This window comes from Oryza glaberrima, chromosome 1 (assembly GCF_000147395.1).
Source record: "Oryza glaberrima chromosome 1, OglaRS2, whole genome shotgun sequence".
Lineage (NCBI taxonomy): Eukaryota > Viridiplantae > Streptophyta > Magnoliopsida > Poales > Poaceae > Oryza > Oryza glaberrima.
The window spans coordinates 25,741,455-25,764,127 of NC_068326.1; the positions used below are offsets into that span (position 1 = coordinate 25,741,455).

The window sequence follows — 22,673 nt, forward strand, 5'->3', positions numbered from 1 at the left end:
CCATGAATCGGTGACGATCCTCTTTGAGGAGATAAAGGACAGGGACAATAGACCACAGCGTCGGTGAGCCTGGCCCTGCCATATGCAATCCCACCCTCCGCCACTGGGAGAGAAAGAAAAAGTCTATTTGGACTCCCTCAATTATAGGCCAAGTGTAATTTATGGGCATGTTCAGATTGTAACCAAAATAAACCTTATCAAGTTTTGGCGATTGCCAAAATTTTGGCAGTATTTTTTATGTATTGACTAAATTTGATAACAAACTAAACGTAGACATTTTTTTTTGTCAATTTTGCTAAAAAATGGTATGGTAGAAAATGACATCAAAGTGAACAGACCCTATATCTCTCAACCACAAAATAGGGTATATCGCTTCTCACAAGTGTTAAAACTGGTACAAAACAACTTTCTTTATTGTTTTGAGGGTGGTTTGGCTGCCTCCTCGCGTGCCGTCTCAATGCACGGGTGGTGTCCATGGATCACCATGCTCTCACCTTGGCGGTCATTGCCACCATCGCTGGCCTCTAGATCCTATAGTTCCTATCCTTTAGTAGGCTTCTCCCTGGCAATCTGTGCATCAATGAGGAAGGAGGTGGTGGTGTTGGCCAAGGAGGCATCAACAACAAGGACCAAGCGGTGGCGAGTTCTCGGCAACATCCTCAACGGTGGCAATTGATTGAGGAGCCAAAGAGGGGAGCCAATCCAGCGTCGAGAACAACTACGGATCGAGGAAGCTAGAGGAGAGTGGATCTGGCGTTGGCAACCTCCCTTTCTAATGAATGCCAAATCCGAAGAGGTGGCATGCTCCACACGATGTTATCGTAGCGGTGAGCTCGGGGGCGGGACTGACAAGAGGTGGCGACGAGCACTGCGTTAAGATGCCATGATGCTCGGGGCGGCAACATGCCTCCTCCCGCACTGATCTAGGGATCTAGGGCTGAGCCCGTTGAAGAGGACTGCCTAGCCTCCACTGAGCTCCCCTCGCCATCTTCCTCTCTTCATTGCCCAAAGCGTCTCTGGCTCCCCTCACCACACCATCGTCATCCGGTGGAGCTCCACCTCTTCGAGCACACCGGTGAGTTCACCTCCCTCTTCTCTCCATCCAGTCGCTGGTGGCCTCCCTAGCTACGCACTACCGTCCCTAATGTCATAGTGGCCAGTCGCAATCGAGCGGCGGCATCAACTTCTTGAGTGAGAAAGAGGACGAAAGGGAGGAGAAGGAAGAGAATGACAGGTAGGCCCAACTTTGTTATGCATATATTTTTTCTAAGAGCCTTATGTATGGGTCTCACCTATTTTTAATTTTTAATTATTCTTGTTTTCATATTGAAATGGTGTGTAAGCACCACATAGGCGCTTTGTCATGTAAAATACAAAGTAAAAGTGACATGTAGATGCCAAATAGGATTTTTTTAAGACAAAGAGGCAACAACCCCTGGATTATTTATTTGAGAACTGGAAGTACAACTAGTGTTGCATAACAGTCCCTTAAGCAAGGGGGAATTACATAGAGGTCCAGATTTAAGCATAGAAGGATAAAGTAAAATACTTCCTCCCTCCCATAATATAAGCCATGGTCAAACTTGGCACAGTCTTCAACACTAATCTTTGACTTATAATTTCTCATATACTATAATGTTTATTGCAACAAAACTATAACCATCTTAAAGTAAATTTAAATATCAATCCGATGATATTAATTTTAGCAAATAAAATTTAATTTATATTACACTCCCTCTATCTACTTTTAATTCATATTTTATCTTAACACACATACCAAGAATAAGTAATTCTACTTATCATTTATACTAATATAAGAAAGAGTTCATCCCTAGCAATCTTACAGGCCAAATCAACACACATGATCTCATCCGTCTATCTGCCATGACATCTAATCTCATCCGGTCTTGCTGCAGATGAGTTCGACGACCCTATCCACTCCACCGCCCGTACTCCTATCGCAATGACACTCTGCCTTCGCCCCCCGCATGCTGCGATGACTCCGCCCTCCTCCCATCCCCGCGCTATACCTCGCTCCGCACTGCTCGCTTCTTCCCGTCGCCGCCGCACACCACCACGCCCTGCCCCACCAGCGCCAGGTGGATCTCCTTTCCGCCGGAGCCCCCGCCAGCGCCGGGTGGTTCCCCTTTCCGCCGGAGCCCTGCCTGGGATTACCCGTCCTTCGCCCTCCTCGCTTCTTCCCGTCGCCGTGCACACCACCGCGGCCTGCCCCCGCCGGCGCCGGGGTGGTTCCCCTTTCCGCCGGAGTCCTGCCTGGGTCTATCCGACGGCGCCGAGGTGGTATGCCCTTTCCCAGGACCCGCTGCGGCACACGCCACTCTGGTTTGCGACTCTCCTCCCCTGACGACATTTTGATCCCCTTCACATGCCTAAGCAACCCATGTGAAGGACAACGCCTCCAGCTGCATCGCCTCCAAGCCATCGACTGCGGCCGGTATAATGGAGGTGATAAGGAGAGGTTCGCGGTGATTTCTTCCCTCCTTTCTTTCGCCCAGGTGAAAAAGAAAAATCCCCTTTATATATACTCCATTAGTTTTGGTTTGCTTCCATTACTGGCGCACTGAGACATGATCTTTTGATTCTCTCTAGCACCTACTTTTGGTTCGACTGGATGAGGCAATTAGCCAAACAATAGCAGTGGCAGGATGCAAGCCATGACAGCCATGGAGGCAAGCCTATACCTCCCCATCTCTTCTATATCATTATATATGTGTATGTTAGAGTGTACATTAGATTAGTCCTATACCTCCCCGTCTCTTTTATATCATTATATATGTGTCCGTTAGAGTGTACGTTAGATTCATCTACATCTCGCACATAGGGAGGAATCATTTGATCTCCATGTTGGTAATTTTGTTTTTATTTGATTCTATTGTCAAGATGGATTAGGGCATGGTAGGATTATTGTATATAAAATATGTAGTAATCCATGGTCAACTCTAGGTCTGCAACTTATTTTTATGCATGACAAACACAGGAGTTTCTCTGCCTTTTCTGATCCGATATTTGCATCTGTTTATCTTTACATAAAGATATTCGAATATCTTTACATAAATTTATCGTACTTTACATAAATTTACATAAATTCATCTTACTTTACATAAATTCATCGTACTTTATCTTTACATAAATTAATTTGCCTTTTATGTAAAGTACGATAAATTTCTTGGTTGGTGTGTATGTTAGTAATCATCGTACTTTACATGTGAAAGTACTAATGTTCAGGTTCGTTCAAAATAAGATAGTACTAATTTCACCATGAATCAGAAAATTAATGTTTCGCGTTTGTTTGTTAATGGCTATGTAGGTTTAATGGACTAATGATATCTCTATTAGAATTATTCAGAAGAGTAAATCTTTTGGTGGTAAAATTCAGGCTAATTGCAATGTACTGCTTTTTGACCTCTAATAATATTTCATCCCAGTTCCACCTCAACTGTTGCATATTTACTTACTTAGGTTCTTATCCTAAATGGATGTTTTGGTTTTTAGGTAGCAACATATGTTCTTCCTACAATTGGATCTTCAAAAGGAATTGTTAGGAGAATAAATACCCAGACCTTTCTCGGCTTTGTAATGGTCTAAGTACTCAATTTGTTGTTTTTTGGTTCCTCTGTTTCATATTGCAGACTATTTCATTGCTGCAGCCCACTGCTCTTCCAGCTCTGCCGACAACCACACCTACAAGAGCTACAGCTGAAGCATCACATAGGGCAGAGGAGGCATCACAGGTCTGGTTTGGATTCAGTTTGATGTTGCACTTTGTATAGCTATATGCAGTTTCAATTTCATCTTTTGTTTCTACCACCTTGCAATGTGAGAGTTGGTACGAGAAGATCTCACCAAAGTTCACTGTTTTTTATATTGTTCAAACATCTAATTCAGCTTTTGTAGTAAATGTACCTCACATTCCGAAAATTTATGTAAAATTGTAACGACGTCAAATTTGTCTACTCCCACTTCTTCAGCCATTGCAGGTTGAGGCAAAATCTTTTTTGTTGATAGCTAATATGGTTGCTCAATTTGTCCCAACAAGTATTTTCTAATTAAAGTGCCAAAATATATTCTGTCATTTAGAACTGATGTTACTTTTACATTTCAATTGGTGCCTCTCCCCAACCTCATCAATTTTTCGGTTGTCACATCCAAACATGTACGTTCTCTTCTCATCCTAGGTTTACAGATTTGTCTTGCCCTCACCTCTCTGCAGTCCGCTCTTGACGGCTCTGAAGGACACCAAGGTCCCAAGCCTTAGGTTCTGTAAATGATCCTGACTAGGGTGACCAGTAAAAGCGAGGATTGTGGTACTGTTATTCACTTTGTGTAACTGTGTTAGGCGTTCTGGTCCTGCTTTGAGCAAAGCCATCCTTATTTATATCATGTTTCTCTTGATTGATCGCAGGTTTGGAATTATGAAGAGCGCATGACGATTTGCAGGTGATTGTGAGCATATCACGCGCACCTAGCAAAGTGTGAGTACTGATTACAAACTTGATTTTTTTTTTTTAATTTTACGAACCAATTGGATTCAATTTTCTCTGCTAAATCACCTCATCATCATCGGTGAGATGTATGTGCACTTCCAATTTGTTTTGCTATTACACTTTGTTCCAAAATATCTATAGGTTTTGCAGGTCTGTTGAAATAGATTTGGAATACCAGAACACCTACCTCTAAAACACAATAAAATTACTTTTCACTTTGGAATCTTAAGGTGCAGAACAAAGGTTTTTTACTGCAATACAAATTTTGTGCAATTCCAAATGTTCTCCTTGATGTACTAGGTGAGATTTTTAATCACAGTGGCCTAATTGATATATGTATCTGAGCTGGCAAGGATGTGGAAAGCAAGCATATTCTTGAAGCTATCTGGGCTTGACCACTTAAATCAAAATGATTTCTTGCTATTCCATTTAACTAATGTTAAAGTCGCGTGAAAGTTCTCTTAGATTAGATATCCTTATGCATGCTTCTACAAAAGAGTCCTTTTCATCTTGTTGGGATGGCCTATTTGTTGCGAATCACATTGTTGGGTTATCCTGTATAATAATTACCCAAAAATATTTGGGAGAGAGAAGTTTCTTTGCCACAAAGAATTTGAATTTTGATAATGTAAATAACTGACTCCTTAATTAAAGGTCTTCTTCTCCCTAATTAAAGTTTTGTTTATTCTGTATCAGGCTTGTGTAGAGGAGAAAGGGAAGCTAGCAAAATTTGTGGGTGAAGAAACTAACAGATTGAAGTCCAGTCCCTTGTTAGTGTTTTTTTTTTTTTTTTTTTTTTTTTTTTTTTTTTTTTTTTTGCGATTGCATTCATTAGTTCCATCACTGACAATCTGCCTGCCATACTACCCAACTGTAGTAAAAGATATTGATAGATGACATGATGTTTCAAATAGTGGTTAGCAAGTAAATCAATGTTATATTAAAAAAATATTTACCTTGCTACCCAACTAAGGGCCTGTTTAGATCCCCTGGCAAGTTTTTTTATCCTGTCACATCGAATGTTTGGACACATGCATAAAATATTAAATATAGACAAAAAAAACTAATTACACAGATTATGTCTAAATTGCGAGATGAATCTTTTAAACCTAATTGCTCCATAATTTGACAATGTGGTGCTACAGTAAACATTTGCTAATGATGGATTAATTAGGCTTAATAAATTTGTCTCGCAGTTTACAGGCGGAATCTATAATTTGTTTTATTATTAGACTACGTTTAGTACTTCAAATGTGTGTCCGTATATCCGATGTGTCACGACAAAAATTTTCACCCCTGGATCTAAACACAGCCTAAAGCAATTTGCCTTGCAGGTTCATGAATAGATTGATGTTTTGATGATATGACCAATCTGCTGCTAAAAATGTGCTACAGGTACCCAAATCTCAAGCCTTATTATGGCACTGAATAACTTGAACCGAAAATTTGATGTTATATAAATTAAGTAGATCTCATCTACTATAAAGATCTTCAGTAGCCATGTTTAATGAAATCATGAGGTAAGTACATATTCATGTTTTTTAGAAAACTAGAGCTTCACATAGACACATATCTAATTTGCTGTCACTAGGAAGCTTGTTGTTGTTAGAGGATTTTACAGTTTTCTGAAGTTTGAAATTAATTCAGTTCCTTTTTAATGGAGGTAGTCTTGGTACATTGGCTCATATATATACGTGTTTCAAATTAGTGTATTACTTGAGTTCATTTTTTGAGTGGATTATTCAGTGATAATGTACTCTACCATTTTTTCTTTTCTTCTTCTTTTATCACAGATTGAGCCATTGGATTGTTTTTCAATCTTTCACTATCTTACTATGGTAGAAAACGAAACTTTAATCTGTTTTCATATCATTTGTCCTTACTAACTATCCTTTTATGTAGTCCAGAAAATTAGGTCGCAGGTACCAAGGTATCATTAGTATGGTCTCCATTTATATGCAAGCACTAGGTTTAGTGTCGGAATGGTTTGTTTTGGGTTCTTGGTCTTTTATGGTTGTGTGTTTGTGTCAGGTAGAGGGGAGTTGGAGGGGTATGGCAGCTCGCTGCAGGTAGAGGAGAGTTGGAGTGGAATGGCAAGTGCGAGTGAGGCGAATGGATTGTGCTGCCATTCAAGATTGACTTTAGAAGTTCTCTTCTTTTTTTCATCTTACCGATAATTCAAGATTGTGCTACCATATGTTTATCTTTTGAGTTAACACCAAATGTCTGGTGGTTGCCGATTGCCATGTGGATTTCGAAGCTTGACAATTGCTTATTTCTTTAGAGTGAATCTATTTCTAACATTTCATATTACTAAACCATATAAGTTTGATTCATGAGGTAAAGTTTGTAATATATATGAAGTTCCTACGCCATCTTACTTATTTACCTCTTGGAAGTATAATTGCTTCCGCAAATTGATGTTAGATTTGCCATATAAGGAAACAATATGTTTGATTATAGGCAATATATATTTTTTAATTTCTCATGCCGCTATGTGCATGATTACTAGTCTATTTAAACATGTTACTATTATTCCTTGTAAACAAGCGATTCATTAATATTTGTATTTCTCGATGTCTATATAGCCAATTTTGTGTGGACCAATGGAGATTTACGCATTAAATCTGAGAAAGTTATTAAGAGGATATGTTGTTGGATTGAAATATGCCTATAAAAATAAATTTTCCAGTTTTGGAAATATGCCTATTAAAAGTTGATGGAGGGAGTAATAATTGTTGGCCAAATGTTTTTAAAGTTGAATCTTGGAATATTTGCACACCTTATATTATGGGATAGAGTGAGTATGAAAAAGGTGATCAAGTCCTTCAAGCTCTAGCCACAACTGGCAGCCTTGATGATGTTCGGGATGACGGGATGCCACATATAATGAAACCACCATCAAAACCTCTAGGGGAGATGAAAGATTCGATTTTAACACTTGAGGGAGGCGGTATAACTATGCTTTTATAGTTGAGAAATACGGAGTATAAATTAAATCCGGCCTATGGTTGAGGGAGTGAAATAGACCTTTTCTTGGAAGAGAAACACTATTAATGCAATTTCATCAAGACACTCTTATAGTCTTATATATGTGGGCTTGGGCTTTTTTCCAAAGCAGCCGAGCAGGGGCCAGCCGATGGACTGCGGTAATGGCCTTCAAGTTGTCTATCAGACTAGGACGCTGAAATTCGTCATAGCTCATAGAGCAGTTTCACAAACTATATACAGTTCTCCGAACAACGAACTATGACGAGTTTATTTACAACACGATCAGCCGGTGATACAGTTCTCCGAACAACAAACTCGTAAATTTTTGTTTCTTTACAAACGACAAAGCGATAACCATACAAAAGAACTTAACCTGCAAATAGTAAATAAACAAAAATATAAAAATTGAAGATGTTTTTGCCGATACTTTTGGTACGTCATCCGTGTTTGAATCGGTTTTTAAGTTCATTCGCTTTTGGAAGTATATATCTGTGTTTGAGTCGGTTTTTAATTTTGTTCGTTTTTAGAAATACAGAAGGAGTCATATAAAAAATCTCTTTAAAAAACTTGCATGCTAACTTGAGATGATCGGACCTCTAATTGCGGCTCATGATTTTGTAAAAAGAATATCCAAGCGAATTCCTACAGTGAATTTCACCTTAGCTAAACCACACAATAATAATCTTCACCCGTTGCAACATAAGGGCATTTTTCTATAAACAAAATTTTACGAAACGAATCGGTATCACGGTTGGTTTTGCGTGGAATGGAGGGAGTAGTAGTTAGGAATAGCATAGGCTAAAATTTCCATCCACTTGTGTACTAACAATTTCTTTTAGTAATAAGTCTATTTGCCTCGCTCAACTCATGCCTATGGTTGAATCGTATCCCTTAACCGTAAAGCCGTATCCAAAAACCGTTGCAAATCGACTCCCTAGACGGTTTTATCCCACGTGGCATCTTTGACCCGTTAACTGGTTGAGTCATCAGGTGGGACCCACTTATCAGCGGCCTCCATCTCATCCCATCCTCTTCCTCACCTCTCTTCCTAGATCCCTCTTCCTCCTCCTCCTCCTCCTCCTCCTCTCTCTCTCTCCCTCACTGTCTCACCTTCCAGTCCCCCTCTTGTTGGTTCTGCCACCGCAGCGCTCATCACTTTGCTGCCGCTGCTGACGGCCTCCCCCTTGCCCTCGCCGACCTTCGTCCGCACTCCTACCGCGGGGTGGTTCAAGGGCACTGGCGACAATGGAGACTCGGGACTGGTAAGGGAAGGCCGGTTCCAACCTGCCTCATGGCTTGGTTTTCACCACCATGGATGCCAGCGATGGCGTCGGGTTGAAGACTCTGCCCACGCCGCGGCTCGGGTCGATGCCTGTGGTGGCTAGGGATGAAAACGGAGCGGATACGGACGGATAATGCTAATACCATATTTGTTTTCATTTTTTTTTACCGGATATGAAAACGAATACGGATAGCTCCAATACGGAAAAAAATACTGATTACCTCGAATACAAATAAGAATCGAATATGATCAGACACGAATACTGAAACATTTTTTTCTCGGAATACGAAAACCAACTCAACTTCTAACATAAACAAATATCAACATATATAATTAGCTCATTTTATATAAAGTGAAGTATAATTTATAAATGTTTTTTAAATTTTAAATAATATTAATAGTATGGACTAGCGTTAAGAGATAAACTACTATTAAAACCTATAAAGGTATATTGAAGGTTATAGAGTTAAAAAGAAATAGGGTATGTCTCATGGCTTCTACGGATATCCGAATAGCACTGTTCACCAGATATCTGAATTATTATCCGTATCCAACGGAAACCCCGATACCATATCCATATCCGTATCTATATCCAAACTATCCGAGAATTATCTGATGTGAAAGGGAAACTGTGACATCCCGGCTCACGGCTTAATAGGATTAATAGAATACTCGTACCAACAAGTTGCAACTTCTTTTCCGGAAGTCGATCTCGAAAGAACTCTAAAGTTAAGCGTGCTTGGCCTAGAGCAATTTCGGGATGGGTGACTGACCGGGAAATTCTTGGCTAGAGCAATTTCGGGATGGGTGACCGACCGGGAAATTCTTCTCGGGTGTGCACAAGTGAGGAGCAATTTCGGGATGAGTGACCGACCGGGAAATTCTTGTGTTGTTGTGTTGGTCTGGAGCAATTTCGGGATGAGTGACCGACCGGGAAATTCTTGTGTTGTTGTGTTGGTCCGGGATGAGTGACCGACCGGGAAATTCTTATGTTGTTGTGTTGGTCTGGAGCAATTTCGGGATGAGTGACCGACCGGGAAATTCTTGTGTTGTTGTGTTGGTCCGGAGCAATAGTTTCCCGGGTGCGTTGTTGTGTTGGTCTGGAGCAATTTCGGGATGAGTGACCGACCGGGAAATTCTTGTGTTGTTGTGTTGGTCCGGAGCAATAGTTTCCCGGGTGCGCACGAGTGAGGACAAATGCAGAAAAGACTTGTGTTGTTGTGTTGGTCTGGAGCAATTTCGGGATGATGTTGTTGTGTTGGTCTGGAGCAATTTCGGGATGAGTGACCGACCGGGAAATTCTTGTTGGTCTGGAGCAATTTCGGGATGAGTGACCGACCGGGAAATTCTTGTGTTGTTGTGTTGGTCCGGAGCAATAGTTTCCTGGGTGCGCACGAGTGAGGACAAATGCAGAAAAGACTTGTGTTGTTGTGTTGGTCTGGAGCAATTTCGGGATGATGTTGTTGTGTTGGTCTGGAGCAATTTCGGGATGAGTGACCGACCGGGAAATTCTTGTGTTGTTGTGTTGGTCCGGAGCAATAGTTTCCTGGGTGCGCACGAGTGAGGACAAATGCAGAAAAGACTTGTGTTGTTGTGTTGGTCTGGAGCAATTTCGGGATGAGTGACCGACCGGGAAATTCTTTCCGGGTGCGCACGAGTGAGGACAAAATGTGCAGAAAAGACTTGCGGGATGAGTAGTGACCGACCGGGAAATTCTTGTGTTGTTGTGTTGGTCTGGAGCAATAGTCGATATAGGCTCTGTTTGAGGGAGAGGGAATTGAGAAGATTGGGAAGATACGTAAAACGAGGTGAGCCATTAGTGCATGATTAATTAAGTATTAACTATTTTAAACTTTAAAAATGGACTAATATGATTTTTTTTACAGCAACTTTTCTATAGAAAATTTTTACAAAAAAACGCACCGTTTAGTAGTTTGAAAAGCGTGCGTGCGGAAAATGAGTTACAATCTTCCCTTTCTCATGTGAACGAACACAGCCATAGAGTAGTTTTGGGAGTTGAGGGATAGGTTATAACCGATTTTACGGTTGAGGGATGCTATTCAACCGGGGGCATGATTTGAAGGAGGCAAAACTACTTATTCCTTCTTTTTAAGGTCAACATCTTGGGCCATAATTATGCATGGGCGGATGGGCCTATCCAAGTGAGACCTCAACGACCTGAAAAGAACCCTGGCCTGGCATCCTGTCCCACACACTGACCCACACTTTGGCCCTTGAAAAATCGAGCTCCGTCCGTACTGATCAGCCTTCAGCTCAGAATTCAGTATAATGAGCCAAGAGACGCCGGCGCGGCGTTCGCCGCCGCACCTCCTCCTCGTCTCCGCACCGTTACAGGGCCACGTCAACCCGCTCCTCTGCCTGGGCGGGCGCCTCTCTTCCAGGGGCCTCCTCGTCACCTTCACCACCGTACCCCACGATGGACTCAAGCTGAAGCTTCAGCCAAACGATGACGGCGCCGCCATGGACGTGGGAAGCGGCAGGCTGCGCTTCGAGCCCCTGCGCGGCGGCCGCCTGTGGGCACCCGCCGATCCCCGGTACCGCGCCCCCGGTGACATGCAGCGCCACATCCAGGACGCCGGCCCAGCTGCGCTCGAGGGGCTCATCCGCCGCCAGGCCAACGCCGGGCGCCCGGTGTCGTTCATCGTGGCGAACGCCTTCGCGCCGTGGGCGGCCGGCGTCGCCAGGGACATGGGCGTCCCGCGCGCCATGCTGTGGACGCAATCCTGCGCCGTCTTGTCGCTGTACTACCACCACTTATACTCGCTCGTGGCATTCCCCCCGGCCGGAGCGGAGACGGGTCTCCCGGTCCCTGTCCCTGGCCTCCCGGCGCTGACCGTCGGCGAGCTCCCAGCATTGGTGTACGCGCCCGAGCCGAACGTCTGGCGCCAAGCGCTCGTCGCGGACCTTGTCAGCCTCCACGACACACTGCCCTGGGTTCTCGTCAACACCTTCGACGAGCTCGAGCGCGTGGCCATCGAGGCGCTCCGCGCTCATTTGCCGGTGGTGCCAGTCGGCCCCCTCTTCGACACCGGCAGCGGTGCGGGCGAAGACGACGACTGCGTGGCGTGGCTGGACGCGCAGCCGCCGCGATCGGTGGTGTTCGTGGCGTTCGGGAGCGTCGTCGTCATCGGCCGTGACGAAACGGCAGAGGTCGCGGAGGGCCTCGCGAGCACGGGGCATCCGTTCCTGTGGGTCGTGCGCGACGACAGCCGCGAGCTACACCCGCACGGCGAGAGCGGCGGCGGCGGCGACAAGGGCAAGGTGGTGGCGTGGTGCGAGCAGCGGCGAGTGCTCGCGCACCCCGCCGTCGGTTGCTTCGTGACGCACTGCGGGTGGAACTCGACCACGGAGGCGCTGGCGGCGGGCGTGCCGGTCGTCGCCTACCCGGCGTGGTCCGACCAGATCACCAACGCCAAGTTACTGGCGGACGTGTACGGCGTCGGTGTCCGGCTCCCGGTGCCACCGACGCGCGACGCCCTGCGCCGGTGCGTCGACGAGGTCATGAGCGGGCCGGAGGCGGAGGCGATGCGGCTGAGGGCGCGGGAGTGGAGCGACAAGGCGAGCGCGGCGGTGGCTAACGGCGGGTCGTCGGACATGGGAATCCGGGACTTCGCCGATGCTCTGCTGTCCTTGTCCGTAGAACATGGGTGCTGACTTGTCAGCGCTCTAGCGGCACATCGTACAACTGTGCATCACTGCGTGTCAAAATAAGCTGTGTTTGTACGTAACAAGTTGGGATTGGTTGCGTACATGTGGCTGTATATCACTTCCTAATCCTCCCATATTTTCGCGTTTGTATGGTGCATAAATTAAGGCAGAGTTCGTACATGTGTGTACTCCAAGTATGAATAAAGTAATCAATTGACGGATACATTTCTAGTAACACCAGCATTTCCACACTGTACGTTAAGGAAGTACTCCCTGTCCCATAAAAAAATAACCTTTTATCAACCCTAAGCATCCCCACAACTCACTGGGCAAATGTTTTAGAGCTAGAGCATCCCTCACCAAGCACCAAGTGGTGCAGCTCGACACTTATTTAGCCCTACAGATTGCATGCACGTAATTTGAATGAGAATTGAGTGCACGTGAGAGCCTTGGAATGGGAACTGAGTGGTGAGTGTACGTGAACCGCCCGGGTGCTCAATTTCAGTGCATTCGCGCGCACCGACGGCACGAGTAGTCTCCGTTCGTTTCAAGTCTCAACACTCAACTAGATTACTAGAACACTAGTGTAATGTACTCCTAATCACTACTCTCTGCCTCCATCACCGATTCACCGTTCCGGCAAAGTCTGTTTTAAATATGTGATTCGAATTTCGGGCCCACAATATATTCGGATTAGTTATCTAATAGAACTCTACTTTATAGGATTAGTTTCCTATTATGGCTCCTAGACTTCTGCTATATATATCCCTTGTAAGCCGCACCGGGAGGGTGCGACAGCCCAATGTATCACCTGCGTTTGTATCCAATTCCTCTAGAGTGATCATTGCCGGTCGGCGCCCATGTTTTTTTCCCGCAAGGATTTTCCACGTAAAATTCGTGTCTCCGTTGTGCATCTATTTTCATAACAAGTGGTATCAGAGCATTGGAGATCGATCTACTAATCACACAGCCACCGGTGTGATTTTTCGGATCGGAGTATATATCGATCTGATTGGCCTCGTCGTCGACGCCGCCGGGGAAGGAGCAGCAGCGCACGTCGCAGAGAATCGGCCGCAGCAGCAACGCGTCGTCATCATCGCAGAAATCAATTCGGTGAGATTGAATCACCGGTGAAGCAAACCCGAAGCATTGTCGACCAGATCGATTTAAGCAGGTGCTCCAACACATCGATCTGAATCACGTCCATCAAGCAACGCAAGAGAAAATCAGAAGCAGCAACAGCAGGGTTGTAGCCATTGATCTATTCCGCACGCATCCCGAGAAAGGAGAAAAGTCCAAGCCTTTAGTAGCCTTCTCGGTTCTGTTCATGTGAATTAAATTTCACGTTGGAATTGTTACGTGCACACGCCCTTCGCACCAGGGATTTAAGCCTTGCATTGTTTTGGTTATGTTCAGGGGAACACAAATTCACGTTCCAAATTGCTATATTCACAAGCCAGTCTACCAGGAGGTTCTGCACCGAGATCAACTTCGTTTTATGCACCCAGAGTGTTTCGCGTTTCTGTTAGGGTTTGACAAATTGTACCAGCAGATTCAGGATTTTGTTCCCAAGGCGAGTTAGAAGTTTGATCTACCACTCCTGGATTGAGATGCAATCTCGTTATGGCAAGTGAAGATGCAAGTTGGCGCATGTTTCAAGGAGGATAAGTCATGCACCTGAGATTAAAAAAAAAGTACATTCAAGTCGTCGAGAGGGAGCCTCGCTCCTGTCTAGATCACAAGGTGATCAAATTGTCCGGCGAATTTTGCTACCATTGTACCCAACATACCAGGAGGTTATCAGGGGATCTAAGTACTTCGTTTTTGTGCACAAGAATTTTTCGTGTTTCTGTTTGGATTCCAGAAATTAATGCCAGCAGATTCAGGATTTTATTCCCATGGCGAGTTTGAAGTTTGTGCATCAGTTTCGCGTCTCTGCTGGGTTCCACAATGTCATACCAACAGATTCAGGATTTGTTCCCAATGGCGAGTTTGAAGTATGGTCTACCTCTTCTGGATTAAGGGTGTTATGGATTATAGTCCAAGTGACTATTTGGCGCACATTGATTTTATCATCACGAGGTTCTTTGGAGATTGAAGATTTTTATGCTACAAGGGAAATTCGTCTCAAGGTGGAGATTGTTAAATATGTGATCCGAATTTCGGGCCCACAATATATTCGGATTAGTTATCTAATAGGACTCTACTTTATAGGATTAGTTTCCTATTAGGGCTCCTAGATTTCTGCTATATATATCCCTTGTAAGCCGCACCGGGAGGGTGCGACAGCCCAATGTATCACTTGCGTTTGTATCCAATTCCTCTATAGTGATCATTGCCGGTCGGCGCCCATGGTTTTTCGCGCAAGGATTTTCCACGTAAAATTCGTGTCTCCGTTGTGCATCTATTTTCATCCTCACACACATACTTGGTGCTAGGTGAGATGCATGAGTCAACAACACAATGCAATATGACAATTTCATTATCGGTGTTGTTGGAATCCAATGGGAGAATTGGATGATCGTCAACCTTACTCACCAATTCGTTACCTTCAACGTAGTCATGTGTTGATGATAAGGTGGATGTGGGATGATTATCTTGATCATCGAAGGTAGTCACTTGAGGTTCTTTGCAATTTGGTGATGAAGTTGAACGCTCCTCAAGTGGTTCTTCCAAAAAGAGTATATCATCACATTTGGACTCGTCGTATCTCTCCTTGAGTGTGGTCCAAATGAGATGAGCATCTTCAAGCGGCATGATGGTTTTAAATACATCTTCACTCAAAACACTAAATAAAACATTAGTAACTTGAGCATTGAGATGTATGCATTTCTCTTCCTCTTCAAATGATAGCTCTTTATCATTAGGAGCAGAAATGCTCACATCTACAACTCGCTCTATTTGAGGACCCATGGTCCTAAATATGTCAAGCATGCGAGTACTCCAAGAATCATAATTTGAACCATCTAAAAGGAGTAAAGGAACCATATCCACCAAACCACTAGTCGACATCTTTATTCTCTAGGCGGTAAAGCCCTAAATAGAGAGACTTGGCTCTGATACCAATTGAAAGGACCTTGATGTCGCCTAGAGGGGGGGGGTGAATAGGCGGTTTTAAAAATAAATGCGGAAGCTAAAACAAAACAGGGTCGGATTGTCTGATATCAGGTCGGATAATCCTATGTGATCAGATAGTCTGAACTGAGATCAGACTATCTGACCTGCACAACAACAATACAAACAAGAGAACAACCTAAGAGATCTAGATTCAATCCACAAGCAAAGAGGTGAGCTCGACCAACAATAATATTAGCATAGCACAAAGCAATGGAACAAGAAGGTAAAGAGAGTGAGGATATCACCGAGGTTTATGTGCCGATGTATTTCTCGGAGTTCAAATCCTTGAGGGGATTCTAGTCTCCGTTGAGGGGCCCGCAAAGAGCCGGGTCTTTTTCAACCCTATCCTCGTGAGGTTGCACAAATGCACTTCTCCCTCCACTAAGGGTATCTCTTTCCTTGCGGAGGCGAGATCCGGCCTTCACAAACTTCTCTTGGCCAACCACATGTAGATCGGTGGCCTAAGAACGACACCTAGCCGTCTAGGAGTCCTCAACCTCCAAGAGTAATAAACACCACACAACTCTTGGACAAATCCTAGTGCTCATACTAGACTCCCAAACTCCAAATTCACACACAAAGATCCAAGTCACGAAGAACAAGGGGGATTTGAGATAGAGAGGGAGAGAGCTCAAAGATCCAAAGCACTTAGCACAAAGCTCAACCCAAAATAAGATTTGAATGAAATGAGTTTGGGCAACCCTAGAAAAGGGTTGGTGGGGGGTTTATATAGATCCCCCAAAATGTGACCGTTGGAGGGGAATCTTTCAGCCCACGTCGGATAGTCCGATACAAGATCAGATAGTCCGATATTTTAAACCTCCAAGGCAACGAGAAACAGAGAACGAAGTTCCATGAAATTTCGGACTTTCCGAGACATCGGACTATCTGATATTAAATCGAAGTATCTGATATTTTAGAAGCAAAAACTTCGTCCTCAAACAGAGACTCAAGTTCCATGAAATTTCGGAGTCTCTGTGTCATCGGACTATCTGATCCGACATCGGATACTCCGATACTTAGAAAAACTCACTCGATAGGATTTTTCAAATCAAGACAGAGAGTGAAGTTCTGTGAAAAATCGGATAGTCCGATACATCGGATAGTCTGATTTCAAATCGGATAGTCTGATGTTGCTAAGTAAAAATGCAATAACTTTTTATTCCGAACTCCGATTTCGAAGATCTTGGACTCTATGGAAAGCTAGTTTCGTGGACTATCAAATCCAACATAAAACATAGTCCAAAACCTTCAAGAGATGTTGGAAAACTTGCATAGAAACCCAGTGTAAGTGTTGTGACAAGTGAAACAACTCGGGATTGAAATTTTGGCTTAGGTTTTTCAACTCACACAAAGATGAAGCATTTTGAGCACTAGTATTCAACCAATTATATGCATGTGGTATCCCTCTTAATAGTACGGCCTCCTAAACTCTAATTTGAAAGGCAAAGTTATACCAATAGGAGTACCTTCACACCATATTGTTTCTTCACTTGGAGGGTTACCAACGTCAAGGTCATTTGATCATCGGGAAGATCTCATCTTCTTGATCTTTGATATTTTATCTTCCATTTCTCAAATGATTGATGTGGATAATCCATGGCTTCAAATGGCCTCGCACGGTTCATCACGACACAGTCTTCACTCGCCCTTCACCACCGGTTTCGGTTCGTTGGCGCCAAGCCCCTTGCTTTCCCTTCACCACCGCATGGTCCATCGCAACTGAGCGTCGCTTGCGCTTCACCGTCTTGCCATAGGTAGTCACTTTATACCCGCATCTTCAATATCTTCTCTTTAATTCTCATCCATCGATAAGTCCATTTCCTAGCTTCTTCACCGGACTAATCACTTGCTTATACACTTAATAAGTGCATTAGTCCCTTAATCGTTTGTCATCAATAAACCAAAACCCACTAGGGGCATAGATGCTCTTTCACGTTTGTATCCAATTCCTCTATAGTGATCATTGCCGGTCGGCGCCCATGGTTTTTCCCGCAAGGATTTTCCACGTAAAATTCGTGTCTCCGTTGTGCATCTATTTTTATAACAGTCTGTGCCCCCGTGCTCGCTTCCCTCGAAAGAGAGAACTATTGTGTCCATTTGTGCGTGGGAGACGGTTACGTGCTAATGTGCTAGCACAAGTAGTTGCGCCATTGTAGCAGTCGGGCCAGCCACGTGGTTCCTGACTTAAAATACTACTTCCTCCATTTCATATTATAAGACTTTCTTGTATTGCTCACATTCATATATATGTTAATGAATCTAGACATATATGTGTGCCTAGATTAATTAACATCTATATGAATATTAGTAATCCTAAAAAGTTTTATAACCTGAAACGGAGGACGGAGGGAGGGAGTAGTATGTTGATAGCTTCCCATGGCTTTTACTCTCCACTCGAAATCTCGTAACAGCTCTTGTTTAATTTCGGTGGTTATTCAATAACCAGACCGGTTCGGTTGGCCATCGCGCTCCCGTGCTCGGCAAAGCCCAGAACCGGCGTGCGTTTCTGAGGAGATACTGTGGTGCCCACGCCGTGATACCGATAGTTCCAGGAGCAGACACAGCGACGCCGAGCTGGAGTAGAGTTTGTTGGTTTTTCTTGTCTCATCTCGGAGAAAAGCGGCTCCCCTCCATTATCCGATACATCGGAGATTTGGACTTCGTTGGTAGCTGCACTACTGCCGTGCATGCAGCCGCGCGCAGCCAGCGAAATGAGCCAAGAATCAGCAGCCGCCGCGGCCACGGGCATGGCGCCGGCGCCGGCGAAGGCTCAGCCTCACGTGCTACTCGTCTCCAGCCCTTTCCAGAGCCACGTCAACCCCCTCCTGCGCCTCGGCCGCCGCCTCGCCGGCAAGGGCCTCAGCGTCACCTTCACTACGGCTCTCCGCGACGGCATCCGCGTCTTCGACGACGGCGACGGCGGCGGCGGCGGCGTCCGCGTCGAGCGCCTCCGCGGTGGAGGGATGTGGGAGCCCGACGACCCACGGCTCCGCGTCCCTGGGGACATGGCGCGCCACGTCGAGGCCGCCGGGCCGGCGGCGCTCGAGGAGCTCATCCGCCGGGAGGCCGAGGCCGGGCGGCCGGTGGCGTGCGTCGTGGCCAACGCCTTTGTCTCCTGGGCGGTCCGCGTCGCCGGCGACGTCGGTCTCCCGTGCGCCATACTGTGGATCCAGTCGTGCGCCGTCCTGTCCGTGTACTACCACTATGTCTACTCGCTCGCGGCCTTCCCGTCCGGCGACGAGGCTGACTCCTCCGGCGCCGTGACCATCCCGGGTCTCCCGGAGCTGGACATGGACGAGCTACGGCCACTCCTGATTTACACTTCCGACCAGGAAATGTGGCGCCAGATGCTCGTCGGGGATCTCGGCAGCATGACGGAGAAGGCGCCATGGGTTTTCGTGAACACGTTCGACGAGCTCGAGCACGAGGCCGTGGCGGGGCTTCGCAAGCATATACCGCTTATACCGGTCGGTCCACTCGTCGAGCCAGACGACGGCGGCGTCGACGACGACGACGTCCACGGTTGCACCGCGTGGCTCGACGCGCAGCCACGGAGGTCAGTGGTGTTCGTGGCTTTCGGGAGCCTCGTGGACATCGGCCACGACGAGGTGGTCGAGATAGCGGAGGGGCTTGCCAGCACGGGCCGCCCGTTCCTGTGGGTGCTGCGCGACGGCAACCGCGCGCTCCTCCCCAAGGACGCCCTCATCGACGCCTGCGGCGGCGACCGGGGAAAGGTGGTGCCGTGGTGCGAGCAGCGGCGCGTGCTCGCGCACGCCGCCGTGGGCTGCTTCGTGACGCACTGCGGGTGGAACTCCACCGCCGAGGCGCTCGCCGCGGGCGTACTGATGGTGGCCTCCCCGAGGTGGTCCGACCAGCGCATCAACACGCGGTTCGTCGTCGACGTCTACCGTGTGGGCGTCCGAGCCCCGGCGACGCCGCTGACGAGGGAAGCGCTCCGCCTGTCCGTCGAGGAGGTCACGGCCGGGCCGGAGGCGGAGGCGATGGCGGCGCGCGCGGCGATCCTGGGGGAGAAGGCGCGCGCCGCCGTGGGCGGCGGCGGCTCGTCGGACCGCGGCGTCCAGGCGTTCGTTGACCGGATAACGTCCGGAGGCGCGGAGCCGTGACTTGCCCGATCGGATCACGTCGCGTTGGCGGTTTGGCGCGTAGTAGTTTGCATGGGTCACCTTGAAGCTTGAATTCCTTCCTGGATAGGCATGTGAGGATCTGTTTGCATGTTCAATGGGTCACTTGACCTCCCGAATAAAGTTTAGCAAAACTAGATATAGTTTTACAGACATTGCATGTGCAGTGGATGCTGTCGGCCTGTTGCTACTTGCACGGTCATCTTCTACCCCTGATTTTCCAGCCTTGCAGGAACAGGAAACCAGAGGTTCGTGGCCATCTGACTGCTGAGTGCATGTGCTTATTACCTGTGTTTTGCAGCAATGATCTGTTTTGCGCTTTGTGTTTGCCCAACCTCTCTATTTGTAACTGTTATATATGTGACTGCACGGCCCCGTTCGTTCTCTCCAGTTGTAGGGATATTTTCAACGCACTGAAACGAAAAAAACTCATTAGTAAATGTAGTGTATAATGTTCGCACCTAAAGTCATCTATAGTGTATACAGCGGTTTATATAGCACGAAATGTGAGACCATACAACAATTAAAAAAAACAGATTGGCTCTGTGGTTGCACAACAGCGATCATTTTGTCAAATTTTAATGGATTTAGCTGACACATACAATTTTTTTTAATCGTCTCCAGGATTTTGAGGCCCCGGAACAAAATGCAAATTGGGTCCTAAAATTTAATAAACCAATATTACTTTCATTCAACTATATAAATTTAATATGTATTATTCTGTATAATATTTATAAATACATTTTCAAGTATTAATGCTAAGAGAGTATAAAGGTAATACCTTATATTCTACTGAAAAACATCATTCGCCTAGTTAAATCCATAGTTTCTCTCACAACAAATTTATCAACAGCACTTTTATGATTGAGCTGCTTCATCTAATCTTTGGTTCTTATTATGTTTTTGAGCATCCGAATCATACTTCATGTTTCTAAATGAAATGCTGAGGATTTGAGTAAATGAATGTCTTCATGTTTTATAAACAAAAGAGAAGACATTCACATTACTTTTAATTCAATAATCAATCTATGGATCATTCAAAATACTATAATGTAATTTCATTAGGTTTGTTTCAAATTAGTAAATTACCAATTCCAACTTTTCAATTCCCGAGGACGAATAGATGACTCAGATGAGAATTGAGAAGCTGAGAACACCACTCGGAGCTGTTCGCCGTTCGCCGCTGCTTGCTAGGCGCTACGGTTGGACCTCGCAGCCTCGGAACCTCGATCGCCGCCGCTTGGGTCGGTGCGCTGCTTGCCTTGTTGTCGTTCGCCACTGGCCATGGGCTGGGTGTTGGACCTTGCGGCCTTGGCACCTCGCTGCTCCACTCAGCAACGTTGGTGTTCACGATCTTGGCGTTTGGCGACGTCAACATTGTGCTACTTGTTGTCAAGACATAGTCGCTACCACTTGCTGCACTACACGCCGCAAGTCGCGCCTCCGCAAGCTAACAACGAAGCCGAAGCGAAATTTGCCTTCTGCCTAAGCACTCTTGACTCCTTGCCTCCTCGTTTGTGGGCCGCTGAACTTAGGCTAGGCTGCAAGCCTACTTTGTGATGGGGGGCCCAAAGAATTGGGGGCCATGTGCGGCTACATGGCCTTCAATGGTACGAACCACAATTTTTTTCCTTAGCTTCAATACCTGCAGTGTATGATCGGATCAAGCTTATTTCTCCATTTTTTTTTCCGATTTTGTGACTATTTTGGAGATGGCCTAAGCGCTAAGGAGTGCTGTATTTATCCTTTTCATGATCATTTCACTTTTTAAAGCACATAAACATTACATGGCGTTTTGGTTTGATACCAAAATGTGCCATACCAATTTTTAGGTAGTTTGAATAGTAAATGTAACGATTTGGTTTAAAGCCAGATGTTTGGTAGGGAGCGTATCCTATGCACACAGGCCCTCACATGTACACACCGTGTACACCAACTAAAAATTATCACAAAAAATTCTAGAAAAATTCATACATATACTTTCAATAGTATTACATCTACGTGCAAAGTCGCATCTTCAAATTCATTCTACATAGAGAATAACAAAAAAGATAAAATTCTGACAAAATTGCAACCTTAAAACTGTCAGATTTTTTGTTTTTTTTGTTACGGCTAAAATATAATGAATTTGACGTTAAGATTTTAACCCTAGGTGTAATACAATTGAAAGTATGTGTATGATTTTTTCTAGATTTTTTGGTGACATTTTTTAGTTGGTGTGCACGTGTGTACACGTGAGGGCCTGTGTGCATAGGATATGTTGCCTGTTTGGTAATGCTTATACTTAATTTGGCACAATTCTAAAATATTCTTACCACAATTTGAAATTTGGCTCTCAATTGACATAAATCCAAACACATCCATTTACAATTCTACCCTACCAAAATATTAATAGTACCAAAACTTACATAGATTTTGGCACTACCAATATTTTGGTAGGGTACTAGACCAAATAAGCCCTACATTACATTATATGAGTGCTAGGCAGTTCTTAGAGATGTGTTCGAGTTACTCCCTCCGTCTAAAAAAAGGCAAATCCTGGGTTTCCGTGTCCAACTTTGACTGTCCGTCTTATATGAAATTTTTTTATAATTCGTATTTTCATTGTTGTTAGATGATAAAACATGATTAATATTTTATGCATGACTTGTCTTTTTAATTTTTTTTATAATTTTTTCAAATAAGACGGACGGTCAAACGTTGGACACCGAAACCAGGGTTTGTCTTTTTTTTGGGACGAAGGGAGTAGGTTGTAACTGGAGTACCATGTTGGCAACTTAACATACTTTATAAACTGGTGTAAAGTACACGGCGTGACGACAAACCCATGTAAAGTTTGAAAATTGAATCACTCACCCGATAGTTAGGAACATATATAGTATCATATATATGTTTTTCTATATTCTTCTTCCACCGTCAATGAGAGGCCAAGCTGGTCTAAGCTAGGTTCCGTTCATCGTCTGT

General features: G+C 45.1%; 2 protein-coding genes and 1 long non-coding RNA gene across 4 annotated transcripts; all 3 read left to right on the forward strand.

The window, feature by feature from the left end:
- Positions 1-3,650: 3,650 nt before the first annotated feature.
- On the forward strand, positions 3,651-6,880 carry LOC127760053 (uncharacterized). 2 transcript variants are annotated; one of them, XR_008015042.1, is made up of 5 exons: positions 3,651-3,752; positions 4,197-4,325; positions 4,424-4,493; positions 5,202-5,275; positions 5,840-6,880. It is a non-coding gene; the product is annotated as an uncharacterized LOC127760053 (long non-coding RNA). The 2 variants fall into 2 exon arrangements; XR_008015041.1 differs by having other exon boundaries at positions 4,232-4,325.
- A 4,129-nt stretch (positions 6,881-11,009) lies between these two features.
- LOC127756741 (gallate 1-beta-glucosyltransferase 84A24-like) lies at positions 11,010-12,673 on the forward strand. Its single transcript, XM_052282121.1, has one exon. It carries the CDS (start codon positions 11,068-11,070, stop codon positions 12,451-12,453), a length of 1,386 nt encoding a protein of 461 aa, XP_052138081.1. The 5' UTR covers positions 11,010-11,067; the 3' UTR covers positions 12,454-12,673.
- Positions 12,674-18,096: 5,423 nt separating this feature from the next.
- On the forward strand, positions 18,097-20,043 carry LOC127754958 (gallate 1-beta-glucosyltransferase-like). The gene has a single exon (XM_052280569.1). It carries the CDS (start codon positions 18,255-18,257, stop codon positions 19,689-19,691), a length of 1,437 nt encoding a protein of 478 aa, XP_052136529.1. The 5' UTR covers positions 18,097-18,254; the 3' UTR covers positions 19,692-20,043.
- Positions 20,044-22,673: the final 2,630 nt, after the last annotated feature.

What these genes read in the sequence shown, in the direction of transcription:
- LOC127756741 (XM_052282121.1), top strand. Translation starts at nt 11,068, where the DNA reads ATGAGCCAAGAGACGCCGGCGCGGCGTTCGCCGCCGCACCTCCTCCTC.
- LOC127754958 (XM_052280569.1), top strand. Translation starts at nt 18,255, where the DNA reads ATGCAGCCGCGCGCAGCCAGCGAAATGAGCCAAGAATCAGCAGCCGCC.